Source organism: Podarcis filfolensis (assembly GCF_964270895.1).
Source record: "Podarcis filfolensis genome assembly, chromosome: 4".
Taxonomy (NCBI): domain Eukaryota; kingdom Metazoa; phylum Chordata; class Lepidosauria; order Squamata; family Lacertidae; genus Podarcis; species Podarcis filfolensis.
In genome coordinates this window covers 12292121-12309558 of record NC_139607.1, presented here as the reverse complement: position 1 = coordinate 12309558, position 17438 = coordinate 12292121, and the positions used below count along the sequence as shown (strand labels likewise).

Below are 17438 nucleotides of genomic sequence, written 5' to 3'. Positions count from 1 at the left end.
AGGGGGCTTTCTCAGTGGTATTTCCAAGATCCAGGGATTCACTTATTAGTTAGGGCCCTTTCCACTAGCTTTCTTTCCGCTGGCAAAGACCTTCCTTATTCAGATGGCCTGGAGTGGGAAACTTGAGGCGTTATGACCTTTGACCTTAATTCATGCAGCCCATTTCAAAAGGAGGAGGAGGAGACAGAAACTGGGATAGAGAAGGAGATTGGAAGGGGAGGGATGCAGGGAGCCAAAATAGATGCAACAATGGAAAAGGAAAGGGGGGAAGCTAGATTAAGGAATCCATCCAAATGTTTGGCTAAGAGCAAATTTGGTCTTCCCTGTTAGCATGTTGAGTGGCCAAAAGAGAATGAAAAGATTTGCCCCCTCTGCTTTTGTTTCTGTCTCTACCCACTGAAGCCTTAAGCCTATGCAGTAGACTTCACACATTGCCTCTGAATGCTTCATGGAATACCACCCTGGTGAGAGAACGGGTCCCCATTCCTGAGAAGACTCAAACACTTGGTTTCACCAGTACATTCTTTTCAGTTAAGCACTGAAGCCCCTTCAGCCATTACACTATGCAGTCCTTTTGGTTGCAGAAATGAATGGCTGGGCAGTGACTAATAATTCATTGCAAATGAATGGAAAGATTTTTTTTTAAAAAAAAGATATTTATTGAGATTTTCCATTTTATACAAATCAAAAAGAAAAAGAAAAAAGAGAAAAGAAAAAAAAAGATTGAAAAGAAAAAGTATTAAAAACACATAAATTTCATGTCATATTTTCCAATAACATATTTCCTTGACCTCCTCATACCTCCCCTTCTTGTATTCCAGTTCAAATTATTCATCCAGCAAATCCTTATCTCCTAGCATTACAGCTATAAACCTTATTTTCAGTCCATCTTCTTAAATTATTGTAACTTATACTTCTACTTATGTACAAAAAAGAACTATTTTTTCATATTCTTTTGTATCATTACAGCTAATAACCCCTTAATTTCAATCCAACATCACTCAATGTTCCTTAATGTTACAATATTTTTGCAAATAGTCTTTGAATTTCTTCCATTCTTCTTCTGCCGATTCTTCTCCCTGGTCACGGATTCTGCCAGTCAATTCTGCCAATCCCATAAAGTCAATCAATTTTGTCTGCCATTCTTCCAGAGTGGGTAGGTCTTGCATCTTCCAATACTTTGCAATGAGTATTCTTGCTGCTGTTGTAGCATACATAAAGAAAGTTCTATCCTTTTTTAACACCAATTGGCCGACCATGCCCAGGAGAAAGGCCTCTGGTTTCTTCACAAAGGTATATTTAAATACCTTTTTCAATTCATTATAAATCATTTCCCAGAAAGCCTTAATCCTTTCTGAATGGAAAGAAATTTGCTGGTAGTAACTTGACAGTACATGCACATCTTGCTTACCGAACACAAGGCGTTCCCTGAAAATCATTCACTAGGTGAGTGTTTACAGGAGGAGTTGACAATTTCCATTGATTTTTATGGGGAAATTTCTAATGCATTTTCAACCACGCAAATTTGACCCCCATTTTTTTTTTTTTTTTTAAGACAGGAAAACACACAAACAAATGCTCTCTGGTTTGTCCGATTGCTCCCCCTCCGTCCGTTTCTCAGCCATCCAACAAAAGGCAAGCAAGGAAGTAAAAAAAATGCTCTGCTCAGATATATGAATATGTAATATGTATAGGTTTGGGTACTGATGCTTCCGGTATGGATATGTGAAATTTCACATAGTGAATGTTCGTAAAGTGGAACCAGTGTGTGCATATGAACAGGGATGTAAATTTTGCATGCCTTCATTCATACGTTGCATTCATTTATGTTTATTGCAGGGGAACATTTGAGAATCTGCCCTCAGGAATATACATGCTGCACATCAGAAATGGAAGATAAGCTAAGCCAGCAAAGCAAACTGGAATTTGAGAACTTGGTGGAGGAGACAAGTCATTTTGTGCGCACAACCTTTGTGTCCAGGCACAAGAAATTTGATGGTGAGTAGCATGTTATATTTTGCTTATTCATGGAGCCAATCTGCACAGTCATCCACGAAACTGTACATAATGTAGACAGCCTATTTCACTTCAAGTGGCAGATAAAAGATGCTCTCCCGTGGAAAATCATTTCCCAAACTTACAAAACAAACATGTCATAGATAAGGCTAGGCTATTATCTCCTTCTTTAGCATGCTAGTTTTATACGTACATGATGCTTTTAAAATAGGGCATCCAAACATTAAATTAGATTTGATTTGATCCAAACACCTGCAGTCTGAATGATACCATCCAGCAATAGATAACCATATGAGACTGTTGATCATGTGTGTCACATCATAAAAGGCTCAATCAATTAATCCATTGTACGGTCAGATACCTTAGTTGGAATCCTCTAGTTTATCATAGGATACCACTTCTTCAGAATAAATGTTAATTGTATTTTCCAGGCAATTAGATAGCAGATTCAGTTGTTGTCCTGCTAGGCTAAGAGCGTCCTTTAAAGCTGGCATCCCTTATCTGTAATTATTCCTGTTAATCCCAACGATATGAAAGAGTAGGCTGCTGAGAGATGAAAGACTTGCACACTGTTTAAAACAGCACATGGATGAAATATTAGGTCCGTCTCACTTGATATGCCATGGCCCCTTTGCCTATTTGTTTGCCTGAATGGGCACATTTACATTTTGCAAAATATAAACCATGGGTGCTGCGGGGGCTTGGTTAAGCTCTTCTGGAATATGCTGCCTAGGGTTCTCTCCGAAAACGATACTAATAAATATATTTTATGAAGTGGAATGTCCCTCATGAGGACCATGATAGGACTACTATGGTGGATGCGGAACCCTGGCCAGAAAGTAGATAGATAGATGAACTTTATTCGCATTAGCCAACTGCCATAGCAACATAAAGCAAACAATATATACAGTTTAAAAGACGACAATGGGTAAAAAGGGCAATCAAATGACCAAGATTATCGTTCAGATAGTGGCCCTTAATCTCATTGCACCCTCGGAAAAAACCTAAACGACAAAACAGATCCCAAATGAGACAGCCGGACCATCACAAACAAGATCCATCAATTTTAAAAATGAAAGATACATCCCGCCTTGATATTCAACCTCCTACAAGAGACAGCCAGGACTCTGTTTCTGCCGAAGAACACGCTTTAATAAACCGTTTCTGGTCATTGCAGCCCTCAGCTCAAAACGAAATATTGGATAGACTAGACATACTCAGAAGCCAGAAAGTAGAAAAACAAGTCATTGTTCTACACACCTTATTCTAAAGCTATTAAACTTTGGGGGTTTTAAAACTTACTTTCCCCAATAGCACACAACTTTTGCCATTAATATATAAAAATGAAAGCGTTTGATTCCCAAGGGACTTCTATCTCTTCCCAGGATGCATGAAGGTTGCAGTGTTGCCACCCCGAGAGAAATATCCTTTGTCAATATGACCAGAGATGCTCTTTTCTAACTGAATCTACAAGCGCAGAGAAAGATTGAATTCTCACGCTTGCCTTATGACATGGTTGCCAAAGGGCAAATATTTGCCAATGTCTATGGCCAGTGCACTTGTAGTGAGGTGACTTTATACTTCCTTTTGTTGTGTTCCGAATCACTCCAGAGAGATTGTCACATCCTCCAGAGTCAAAGCAAAAGATGATTCAGCAGCTTTGCAGGGCTTGAAGCACATTTTCCCTTTCTTCTGTCAGAGGGGATGAGTTCATTGTGGATATTTTCATTCTCTCCATCAAAGCATATGCTGAAATTATGTAGGAGGAAGAAAATTGTGTTGATTCATGGAAGGATGAACAATGCTACTCTAATTATGCTGAAACTTTTAGTACTCATTTCATCACATAATTGGTGTGTAGTTTTGGAAGAGCTTTTTCATGGGATATGCAGCAAATTGCAATAGATAGATGCAAAAGGTAGAAACTGATCACCTGAATGCAGTGCCTTTTTGGTGGAAGGAAACTCAAACAGTTAGGGAAATTTACCAGCAGAGATGTCACACAGATGGCTTTTGTGCTTAGCTTCTGAATAGCCCTTATTTATTGTCTAGTACATTTCAGAATCATAGTTATTGTGATTGTGCTGCGTTTCTTTGGGGGGGAGAGCCATAGCAGAAAAGCATTCAGTGACAGCTCAATATATTTTGCTACCTATTTTGGCATTCCAAAATAGTGGTTGAAGGGTAGAAGATTCTGTTGGCTCTCTCCACCCCTTTCTCACTACTAGTAATACTTCTTCTCCAAGGTCAAGCTTGGGGTAGGGGGAGCTGAAAATAATGCCACTATATTTCACATCTGGAAACCAATGCACCCCTTGGGTTTCAGATAGTACACACGTAAAGGTAAAGGTAAAGGTAAAGGTAAAGGGACCCCTGACCATTAGGACCGACTCTGGGGTTGCGGCGCTCATCTCACTTTATTGGCCGAGGGAGCCGGCGTACAGCTTCCGGGTCATGTGGCCAGCATGACTAAGCCGCTTCTGGTGAACCAGAGCAGCGCACGGAAACACTGTTTACCTTCCCGCCAGAGCGGTACCTATTTATCTACTTGCACTTTGACATGCTTTCGAACTGCTAGGTTGGCAGGAGCAGGGACCGAACAACGGGAGCTCACCCCGTCACGGGGATTTGAACCGCCAACCTTCTGATTGGCAAGTCCTAGGCTCTGTGGTTTAACCCACAGCGCCACCCGCGTCCCACAGTACATGGGTAGACAAGTCTAAAAAGCCTGGGACACAAATTTTCATGGCCCTCTAGCAGCTATGGCGGCTCATTTACCGGAATTAATGTATTTAGTGTTAACTATGGAAGTGTATAATTGATGCTGACCAAATTAAACCTCCTGTTTGTTTTGCTCTAGGAGGCTTAGTTTGGTCAAAATCGAGTGCAGTCGTACCTTGGATTCCGAACGCCTTGCGAATCAAACATTTTGGCTCCTGAACGCCGCAACCGCGGCAGTGAGTGTTCCGGTTTGCGAACATTCTTTGGAATCCGAACGTCTGACATGACTTCCGCAGCTTCCGATTGGCTGCAGAACCTTCCTGCAGCCATTCGGAAGCCACGTCTTGGTTTCCAAATGTTTTGGAAGTCGAACGGACTTCTGGAACGGATTCCGTTCAACTTCCGAGATACCACTGTATACACTTTCAGAGTTAACACTAAATATATTACTTCTGATTAATAAGCATTCATAGCCGCTAGAGGGCCATGTAAAATTGTTTGCGGCGCTTTCAAGACTCGTCTACCCATGTACTATCTGAAACCCAGGGAGCGCATTGGTTGCCAGGTGTGCCATTTTTTCAGCTCTCCTACCCAACTAAACAGGATTAGTAGTGGACAATCCACATTCCTTTGAAAGCTTTGAAATATCAGGAGAATGTGCATCACCCAGCAATGGCCTTCTGGATTCTTTGCGAAATCTGTTTCCCTGTTTATTGTAGTGAGTAGGACTTGCTGTTTTGTCCTACATAAAGTCAGGAGTAGAAAGCTGATGGAGGGTCGAAGGAGGTATGTGACCTAATGACACCAGCTGCACACTCTTCTGTTGCTCTGGAGCATTTAAAGGAAGACATGTGCTCTCCAGGTTGACAGCTGGTCACATACAGCAACAGTGAGCCACAACTTTAGAACTATTATTTAGCCTCAGAATAATATCAAACACTTCCAAATGTACTGACATCAAGTGCCTCAAGTAAAGGAGCACTGGAGCAAATCAGCTGATATTCTTTCATCCTTGAAAGTATGTATGGGACAAAGAAACATCACAATTTGCAGAGATTTGATTCACAATTATAGCTCTGCTTGAATTTCAGGAAACGCTGGGGGTCTGAACTGTTTGCCCACTGAGGAACAACCCCTTACAGGACTGGACAAACAGTTGTGTTTATTAGTACTCAGACAACCCAAGGCATACCTCAAAGCAGCTTAAGATGTATTATCCTCCCAGAGTTGTCGTAATACTATCATCTCATTATCACCAATTCCCGCTGCATAGTGGCTTTGCTGAGCAGCTGTTTTGCAGCCAAGCCAATATCTTTTTAAAGTATTGCTCTATCAGCAGCTGAAACCCACCCACCAGAAGGAGTAATGCCATGAATGTTAATGAGCAGGCGGTATCTGTTCACTGACATTTCTTAACTAATCCTCTGAATAACTATAGGCAAATTGCAATGAGATGTTGATTTTTATTTTTTTAAGGGAAAAAACAGTTAAAGGAAAGCTGGTTACTGTCTTACTCTGCCATAGTAAGTGGAAAATAATTCCGCATTAAGTGGTTTCTACATCCAAGTGGCTAGCTTCTCAATGTGATACAGATGAAGTAAATTATATTGTTGTACATGTGGCTCTGAAAATGTATGCGAACAACGTAAATGCAGAAAACCAGAGGGACTAACTTCCCAAATGTTATGAAAATGTCTTTAATTAAATCAGTCTTCTTCAACCTGTTGCCTCCAGATGTTTGTGGACTGCAACTTCCAGTATCCCTGAGCTTTAGTCTTAGAATATCTTAGACAAAAGCACAGTTTTTCCTCATTACCAATACAGTGGACCCTCCATGACTGTTGCAACTAGTGAATGTGGACAAATAGGGAATATTGACATAGAAATTATACAGGGACCAATCCAGGAAACTGGTTCGACTGGGCAAATGCAAGGGCAGATAATAATGGAGGAAGCTACGGTGCTACCTCAAGCAACACAAATGGTGAGACCCGAGGCCCTGCAGGAGTATAAGCCGCTGTTTTGGAAGAATGAACTTGAATTAGGCCTGAAGGAATCTGGAGCTGAGGAGGATCTCAACTTTGGAGAGATTTTGAAATATGCTGTTAAAGATCTTTTGGATTATATTGATGACTGTGGGGAGTGGGACTGTGGGGAATGGGCTGGTTTGACGTGGGGAGATGGACATGAGTATGGATGGAAATTCCCCGGAGACCTACTCCCTAAGGAGAAAGGAAAGAAACTAAGAAAAAGACCAACAAAAGACAAGGAAAAGTGCAAGCATAAACAAGAAGAAAAAGATCTGCAGAAGGGGCATGGAAGAGACTTAAGAGCCTCGGATATCAGACTACCAGGTTGATGGACTAGATGGAATTGGATAATAAGGACTGACACAACCCGAGACCAGGAAGAAGGGACGTTGGATGAAAACTGGAAGAGTCTATAAAGAAAAATTTTTATTTTGGGAATTAGTGTAAAATTAATGAATATTAGGGAGAATGTTGGAATGAAATTGTCTGGCTTTAGCAAAGTATTAAGTTTTTAAGTTTTAAGGTATTTTACGGTATTTTATGCTAAGATAAGGTTAAGGTATTTTATGGTAAGATAAGGTTAAATAAAGTAAGGTAAATTGAACATCAGAATATGGTGAAAGATGGATAGGATGTATAGAGTTAATTAACTGGTTATAAGATAAAATATAGAAAGGATTTGCTGAAACAATGACTGAATCAGGATACAAAAAAAAGGGAGGTGTGAGGAAGTCAGGGAAATAGGCAGATGAAAGATAGGATATGGAATGACTGATTTGTTTTTAACTATTTTTATTTTTTTTTCTGTATTTTGTATCTTTTTGTCTTCTTTTTGTCTTCTTTTTCTTCTTTTTCTTAATATATTTTTGTATTTCCTCTGAAATTTTAATAAATATTATTATTAAAAAAAAATACAGTGGACCCTCCAGATATGAACTTAATTTGTTCTGGGGGTCCATTCGCATCCCAAAAATTATGTAAATAGAGGCGTGCTTCTGCACATGCACGCGGCATGATTGAGCGCTTCTGCGCATGTGCATGTGGCCGTAACCCGAAGATTCGTAAGTAGAGGTACGACTGTATATCACATATATGTATCTTCCACTGATTAATAGATGGTGAAACTGTTGTTTGCTAGCAAGACACACACAGTTTGCTACGGGTGGTGGAGTGTGTGGTCAGATGGTTTACCCAGTCCAAAAAATGGCTATAAATATAGTTCAAAACCTCATAATGTCTTCAATACCACCATACCCCACCAAAAAACCTGTAATACAAACAAATATTTTGCTTCAGTAGAAATTGATGTTGCAAGAGGACATTTTTTTTTTGAAAACTTTATTCTACTTGAGTATGTGTGTGTAATAAGGTTTGTTTTGAATTGGAAGGTTTATGATGAGTTTTGACAAGTTTAAAAGTTTTCAGATGTGTGGGGGGGGGGAATGTTTTCACGGCTTATGCATGTGATTTCTTTTAATTGAAAGGTTGGTACTGGTTTTGAACCAGCGAAAAGTTGGCAGAGATGTGTGTGCAGATTGAAATAACATTTGATGAATTCTACATTCCTGGATAGAAATAAGTTTGAAAGTATCAAAAACTTCTCTGATATAGATAAATGCAGTAGAACTTTACAGCACTTTTAGTGTGTTTGTGTGACTATCCCTGCTTTCTGCGTCATGCATCAATTTTGTTCCAATTTCTTTTGCAAATTGAATAATTTCTTTCAAAATGTGTCAGTGTTGTCAATAAAAGTAATGCTTGCATACCCTCCAACATTCCTCTGATGGAAATATTGACGTCCTATTCCATAGTGATAATTTTACTGTTTATACCCCACACATCTTCCTGGGTTAGCCCAGCCACTCTAAGCAGCGTCTAACACATATAAAAACATACTGTATTTTTGTGTGTATAAGACTAGGGGGTTTTTTACCAAAAAATTAGGTTTAAAATTGGGACTCGTCTTATACACAGGTAGTGCTGAGGGGTTTTCTTAATTTGGAGTCCCCCAAAATAGGGGGCGTCTTATACACGGAAAAATACAGTAATAAAACATTAAACATTAAAAAACAACACCTTCCCTATACAGGATTGCCTTCAGACGGCTCGGGGGGTCGGATAACTCCTTACCCTCCAACGTTTCTCCAATGAAAATAGGGACATCCTAAGGAAACATGGGACATTCCAGGATCAAATCAGAAACTGGGATAGCTTCTCCAAATCAGTGAATAGGGACACTTGAAGGGTCTGTACTTCCTTTCTCCATCATGGTGCCTCCCTCGTCCCTTACGCTCAATACATTTATGTCTGTAGACCCTGTGTGTTCCGGTTTCTGTGAAAGTGAGGTTCCAAAAGGGTAACCCTTAACATCACAGTACTTGGGGAAAAGGGAGTATGAAATGAGCCATATTTTCCTGGAAGAACTAGCTGAGTTCTCTTACCCTTCGTAGGCCTCTCTGCATGCATATGTGTGCAGATCTGCTTCAGAAAAATGTTGCATTTCACGTAGGGTTGGGGTTTTCTGTTTAAAATGTTATTACATTTTTATATTATCTTTGAGATTTGACACTTGCTCACAGTCCATGGATAGAGGTCAGTTATTTCTTTATTTTCAGAAAGCATGCGTGCGTGTAACTTGCAGAAGTGTGAATTTCCATGGATATAGATGGCGTATATAAAGGTGTCTTTTTATTGTTATGGTTGGTGCCTACCTGACATGCGAATGCTTCTAATGGTATCATCATAGTAGGTGCATCTAAGTCAGGTATATCAAGTTTCAGATAAAGCAAGGATTTATGGCAATTTACTGCCCCAATTTTATACAGACTCTGGTCTCAAAACTGCACAGACAGTCACATTAGTTTGAGAAGGAGAGGCAGTAAAAGCCCCATAAAACTTGTTTGATTTATAGTTCTTTGATCTTTTCTCACTGAAATATCCAAATGGCATAAACAAAATGTCTCTTTCCCATGGAAGATTCAACAATACGATAAAGGCACCAATCCATCGGAGTATTTGTAGAATCAAGGAGTACATTTAGAAAGGAACATCTTTTATCACAGTAAAACAGGCCTGCTTGCTGTTTATATTCTTTTCATGCAGACCTGGGGCGCAGCTAGATTGGTAAAGAAAAAGTGATTTATATGCACTGTATATGCGATATAACATTGTGCCACCAGATGGTGCCGTGCAGCCCTGTTTTTCTCTACCTATTTTCCCTGTTTAAATTTACAACACATTTAACTGAAACGCTTCTTTGAAGCGCAGGACTTGATCTCCTTCCACAGGGTCTGTAAGACCGAGCTATTTCACCTGGCCTTCAATTTGAATTAGCCTGACCCTCTATTCCCTTTCCTCTTCTATGAAGTAACCCTTTCTCGGAACCCACATTTAAATTCTTCCCTGGTCTCCTTGCTGGCCCTAGTAGGACCAACTTGACCAGTTAGCCCTGGTGATCATTTGATGTCTACTGACTGGTTTTTTTTTCTTCTTCTTCCCAAAATGACCCCTGAATTTTTGAATTTTATTGATATTGATGCTGCATTTTATGTTGTATTTTATGCTGTTTTTAAGTCACATTTTAATCAATGTTTTATATTTGCTGTTAGCCGCCCTGAGCCCGGTTTTTAAACCAAGAAGGGCGGGGTATAAATAAAACTTTATTATTATTATTATTATTATTATTATTATTATTATTATGTTTCCAGATCCAGCCCTGGATAACCTGTGACACCCAAATCAGAGTGCTTAATGATGTCCTTGTGAGTGGTAACACTGCATGCAAGTGACATTTGGGTTGGAGGTGCACTAAGAAAATCTAAATCTATATCTAATGGAAGGTTCTCTGAGCATAATCCATTGTTTGCCCTCTGTAGTAAAGCTTGTCATATTGCCTTCCTTAAGAGCCCTGCTAGATCACATCAAAGAGGCCCATCTAGTCCAACAACCCGTTCTCACAGCGACCAACCAAATGCCTACAGAACATGGGTGGCACTGTGGTCTAAACCACTGAGTCTCTTGGGCTTGCTGATCAGAAGGTTGGTGGTTCAAATTCCCTTGACGGAGTGAGCTCCCGTTGCTCTGTCCCAGCTCCTGCCAACCTAGCAGTTTGAAAGCACGCCAGTGCAAGTAGAGAAATAGGTACCGCTGTGGCGGGAAGGTAAATGGCATTTCTTTGTGCTCTGGCTTCTGTCACGGTGTTCCGTTACGCCAGAAGCGGTTTAGTCATGCTGGCCACATGACCCAGAAAGCTGCCTATGGACAAATGCTGGCTCCCTCAGCCTGAAAGCGAGGTGAACACCACAAAGGCATAGTTGCCTTTGATCAGACTTAACCTTCCAGGGGTCCTTTACCTTTGCCTTTTACCTTATAGGACCTGAGCAGGATTGACCAGAGTGAAACAACTCTCCCCACTTGCAATTTGAAATAACTGGTATTCAGAGGCATAGTGCCTTCAACCCTGGAGGCAGAACATATCTACAATAGCTAATAACCATTGACAGCCTTATCCTCCATGATTTTTGATTAATCTGATAATAACTTCCTTTTTTAATAAATTTTTATTGGTTTTTCAACACATATTAAAGACAATACAACACAATACATAAACAGACAAACATATAAACACGTATAATTTCTTGACCTTTCTTTCCTGAAACCTTCTTTCAGCGACTTCCCCATACCTCCCCTTTCTGCATCCCTGTTTTAAATCATTCCAGCAACCCCTAATTTCAATTTCTTATAGCACTTTCTTTAAATCTTTTTTCTCATATCCAATTGTTTATCACTGCAATTCTATTTTGCATTACCCAAGACATTTTAACATTCATTAATTTTGCAACAATTCTTAAGATAAACTTTAAATTTCTTCCAGTCTTCTTCCACCGTCTCTTTCCCTTGGTCACGGGTTCTGCCAGTCATCTCCGCCAGTCCCATGTAGTCGATCACCTTGGTCTGCCATTCTTCCAGTGTGGGTAGTTCTTGTGTCTTCCAATACTTTGCTAAAAGTACTCTTGCTGCTGTTGTAGCATACATAAAAAACGTCCTATCCTTCCTTGACACCAATTGGCCTACCATGCCCAGGAGGAAGGCTTCTGGTTTCTTCACGAATGTGCATTTAAGCACCTTTTTCATTTCATTATAAATCATTTCCCAGAAGACCTTGATCCTTGGGCACGTCCACCAAAGGTGGTAGAAAGTACCTTCATTTTCCTTACATTTCCAACATTTATTATTGGGCGTATGATAAATTTTTGCAAGCTTGACTGGGGTCATGTACCACCTATATATCATTTTCATAATGTTCTCTCTTAAGGCATTACATGCCGTGAACTTTATACCGGTGGTCCATAACTGTTCCCAGTCAGCAAACATAATGTTATGACCAATGTCTTGTGCCCATTTAATCATAGCTGATTTAACCGTCTCATCCTGTGTATTCCATTTCAACAGCAAGTTGTACATTCTTGACAAATTCTTAGTATTGTGTTCCAGTAACTCTGTTTCTAATTTTGACCTCTCCACCTGGAAGCCAATTTTCCTGTCCAGTTTGAAAACTTCATTTATCTGATAGTAATGAAGCCAATCTCTTACTTTTGACTTCAATTTCTCATAGCTCTGCAGTTTCACTTTTCCCTCCTCATGTTCTGTAATTTCCCAATATTTTGGCCATTTGGGTTCCATATTAAGTTTTTTCACTTCCTTAGCTTCCATTGGTGACAACCACCTGGGGGTTTTATTTTCCAACAAATCTTTGTACCGAATCCAAACATTATATAATGCTTTCCTAACAATATGGTTTTTGAAACCTTGATGAGTTTTAACCTTGTCATACCATATATATGCATGCCAGCCAAATCTGTTATTGAACCCTTCCAAATCCAAAATATCTGTGTTTTCAAGAAGCAGCCAACTTTTCAGCCAGCAGAAAGCCGCTGATTCATAATACAACTTTAAGTCCGGCAGGGCAAACCCCCCTCTTTCTTTTGCATCAGTTAGTATCTTAAATTTTATTCTGGGCTTTTTGCCCTGCCAGACAAATCTAGATATATCTTTTTGCCACCTCTTGAAACAATCCATTTTATCCAAAATCTGTAATGTTTGAAACAAAAACAACATTCTCGGCAAGACATTCATCTTAATAACAGCAATTCGGCCTAACAAGGAAAGTCTCAAATTTGACCATACTTCTAAATCTTTCTTAACTTCTGACCAACATTTCTCATAGTTATCTTTAAATAAATTCACATTCTTAGATGTCAAATTAATCCCCAGGTATTTCACCTTCTTTGCTACCGTTAAACCAGTTTCACTCTGAAACTTCTCTCTTTCAACCACTGTTAGATTTTTATCCAATACTTTCGTTTTCTGTTTGTTCAGCTTAAATCCTGCTACTTGACCAAATACTTGTATTAGTTCTAAAACTCTTTTCGTACTAGTGTCTGGCTCTTGTAATGTTAAAACTAGATCATCTGCAAATGCTCTCAGTTTATACTGTTTAGCTCCGACCTGAATCCCTTTAACCAGCTGGTCCTCTCTAATCATGTTTAATAAGACCTCCAGGACCGATATAAAAAGTAGTGGGGATATTGGGCATCCCTGTCGTGTCCCTTTCTCAATAGGAAATTCTTCTGTAACCACATTATTTACAATTAATTTTGCTTTTTGTTCAGAGTAAATTGCACTTATACCATTTTCAAAACCTTGGCCTACCCCCATCCCTTGGAGATTCTTTTTCATAAAATTCCAAGAAATATTGTCAAAGGCTTTCTCCGCATCCACAAAATCTGATAATAACTTCCGCTGGGAAACATGACCATGCAGGACTAGCTTACAGCTCCATTCACAAATGCATATCCAGCATCCAATAGACTATAACAGAACACAGTCACCTGCAGCTGTGAAGGAGTCATTGCAGATCAAATGCTACAGGTATACAAATTTAATTAATAAATATTAAATCTCATCTCAGATATGATGCTCAGGAGGCCAAGACTCTAACCTTGATAAAAATGGACAAAGATTCAATTAACAAGCTTGTGGGCCAAGGTGCAGTACAGTGGTACCTCTAGATGCGAACGGAATCCGTTCCGGAGCCCAGTTCTCATCTAGAAGCAAGCAGAACTAGCGACGGCACGTCTGCACACACACGCGTCACTTTTTGTCGCTTCTGTGCATGCACGTGGCGTCATTTTGAGCATCTGCGCATGCGCAAGTTGCGAAACCCGGAGGTAACACACTCCATTACTTCCGGGTTGCCGTGGAGTGCAACTCGAACACGCTCATCTCGAAGCACATTCAACCCGAGGTATGACTGTATTCAAAAGAATGAGGGTCTGTGCCACAGAAGAATGAAGTGCAAAAGGTAGCTCAAAAAAAATTAACCTTATTTGTATCTTGGCAGACAGCCATTGCTTGACTGGCATCAGAAGCTTGTTCCTTTAACTACGTGTCAGCAGGAGGTATGGCCTTACAGGGTTTTCTTTCTCCTAAAGACAGATACAATTCTTTGTAGCGGAGAATTTCTTATGTGTTCAGCACATGATTAACCATGGTTATCCCATGATTATCCTGACATAGCACTGGAAACTTCCATTCATGCTCCTGTTCACCAATAGACCAGATAGCCTTGCAACAATTAAAACAGGTTTCCTTCTCATTTTCTGTTGACAAAATGCACCAGGGCTGATGGTGTGTGTATTTATTTACAGCTGAGATACTGACCTGAACTCTGGATAGTATTTTACCATGAAAGGCCTAATCTGAGAAGAGATCTAGATTATTAAGACGCACTGGGCTGAACATCTAAAGCTGCCTAACCTTTCTAACTGGATTAACATATTTGTTCAGTGGGTAACATGGGAAGATGACTGCTCTGCTCTCTTGATCGGCTCTGTTCTGGCATTTTTCATAATTAGAGAGAATGGCAATCTCCCTCAATTAAAATTCCCATTTATGTCCGGTTGGAAAATATACTGTCACCTATCTTAATGGGGCAGAAAGGTCACAGTCTGTAGCATATGAGGGGGTGGCTGTGAATAACCAACTTCGACTTTTAGTAAGAAGTATTAATTAAACATGGAATAACAAGTTATCCAAAGGCATTTAAAGACAGATTTTTCAAGCAGGACACCCAGGTTATTTATAATTTGTAAATCAGGTAACTGCAGTCTGGAATAGCATATCCCAATACTTCTATTTTTGTTGAATGACTACTTCACCACCACAAGAGAGAACTTTTATTTCAGAGGCATTGTTCTGTGAATGTCTAAATAATTTCATTTAAATTTGTGTGTAGAAACCGTGAAATAATATTTGCTAGGTATTCCAGTACTAAAAAGAACTGAAGACACACATTGGTGTCCACCCCCAGCTGAGCCATATTTGTCAAGTGTGGAGCTTTATTTTGTAAAGTAAGCTTCTGGTTCTTGTGGAAGTTGAGAGATGAGGCACCACATGCAGAAATCTTTTGATTTATGAGAAACTAGCCTGCTCCCGCCTCTTAGTGATTTTAGCCAATGACTAAAGGCATAAAATTGATGGACTTTTAGAAGAGCATATCTAGTTAATCAGGCAAAGGGCTGACTAGCGTGAAACACCAATTGCCTAGACTCTAGAGAAGGAACTTCCTTAGTTTTATTTTTAAGCCTTTTATTTTGGGGAACTGATTGTTGTCCCACATTCTGTTATTCAGAATGTTAGTGCAGCTGTGATGGAGAGTATCATAAAAGCACAAGGTAGCAGCAAAGACAGGTGTTTATGATATTCCTAATGGGTCTTATTTCATACCAAAAATATGATTCCCACTGCCCTCTGAGTTTGCAAATATTTAAAAGCCATTAACTAATCACTCTGCTAATGCCACTGCAAAAAGCACCCATCGTAGCTATTTTTTGGGAGGGGAAATTAGAGTGGTGTATGGCCGTGCTGTTATTCTGGAGTTTGGGGTGGGTATTTTTTTTTTTAGGAAAATGGAAAGATGCTGTGAATTTGACTACAATTAAGTAATTAAGCAATTAAGTAAGAGGTGGATGGGAAAATGGGATCCAGGGAAATAATGTAGGTTTCTGGGATGCTAGGTCTACCCATTGAGATATGATGGAGGGATAGACAAAAACTGCAAGTTTCTCAGAGGCAAATAGGAACTTCGGAGGAAGAATTTTCATCAGGATCATAACGGGGAATATGGGGAACAGGGTTGAAACTGTTCCTACACAACTGCTGTGAACTCAATTATTATCAGCCCCTGCAGCTGCTTTTCACACTTTAAGAGACTGAGCACAATAAGTGCAAAGACACATTAAACATCATGTATAGGATGGCAGGGATCCTGGATATGGTGCATAGGCTGCCTCCGGCTTGCCAATCCTGGGCTGCAATTGCTTTGCCATTCAACCCCAGGCCAGTAATTTCAGGCAAGAGGAAATCCTTTCCTGCAAGAGCCTGCCTTCCAACATTTCACAGATGAAAATAGGCAAATGCTTGTAATGTTCTTATTCTAATACCAAGGTTCACTGCTTGAGCTGCTGCTCCCATTATATTATACATGGTTGAAGACTCGACTCCGACATATTTCATCAGTAATAGCCTCTTCTGCACTGTTTTAAGTTTGGCTTAATATATGTAAGGAAGACATGACTATCCTATTGTAAGTGGGCTTTATTAGCTGGTAAAATGGAATGTAACAAGCTATATGGCACTTTGGTGCTCCTGTTTGTGGGTTCCACCTGTTGGAGACAGGATGCATCAATCTCTTCTTTTATCAAAAATCTAACTAGCATTGTTGTTGTTGTTGTTTAGTCGTTCAGTCGTGTCTGACTCTTCGTGACCCCATGGACCAGAGCACGCCAGGCACTCCTGTCTTCCACTGCCTCCTGCAGTTTGGTCAAACTCATGCTGGTAGCTTCGCGAACACTGTCCAACCATCTCGTCCTCTGTCGTCCCCTTCTCCTTGTGCCCTCCATCTTTCCCAACATCAGGGTCTTTTCCAGGGAGTCTTCTCTTCTCATGAGGTGGCCAAAGTATTGGAGCCTCAGCTTCAGGATCTGTCCTTCCAGTGAGCACTCTGGGATGATTTCCTTAAGAATGGATAGGTTTGATCTTCTTGCAGTCCATGGGACTCTCAAGAGTCTCCTCCAGCACCAAAAATAGCATTAGCATTTATTTATTTATTCGCTTGGTTCTGCATCACACTGTTGACTCATGTTAAGCTTGTGGTTTAGTAAAGGCCCCCATATCCTTTCCACCTTATATTGGTGCAGCTGTTTTTTTTCCTGCCTGTGTAGAATCTTACATTTGCCCCTATTGAAATTCATTTTGTACGTTTTGGCCCAGTTCTCCAATCTGTTAAGGTCATCTTGAATCCTGATTCTGCCTTCTGTGGCATTAGCTACCCCTCCCAGTCATCAACACCCAGTTCTGTTTTTCCAGAAAGAGGAATGCTGGAATTCTCCATGAACATCTCCCTTGTTCTCTTTTAATGGCAATGGTGCTCACCTGAGAGGTGAGTTTCCACTGGGGGGGGGGGAACCCATGTCAACATCAATGGTTTGCGCATGGATGGCAGTAGTTGGAGCAAGCAGACGGGTTCCCTGGTCACAGTCTTCCCCTCTATGGCAAAAGCATTAGTGCTTCCATCTCTGTTTATAGCAATTATTTCTAAATGTGCCTCTA

General features: G+C 40.2%; 1 protein-coding gene across 2 annotated transcripts in view; it reads left to right on the top strand.

The window, feature by feature from the left end:
- Positions 1-17438, top strand: part of GPC6 (glypican 6) — a 792386-nt gene that overhangs the window by 237496 nt on the left and 537452 nt on the right. For both annotated transcript variants that reach the window (XM_083610748.1, XM_083610747.1), the window contains exon 2: positions 1840-1998. In XM_083610748.1, the coding sequence (XP_083466874.1) occupies positions 1840-1998 (159 nt within the window). The remainder of the gene's footprint in view (positions 1-1839; positions 1999-17438) is intronic.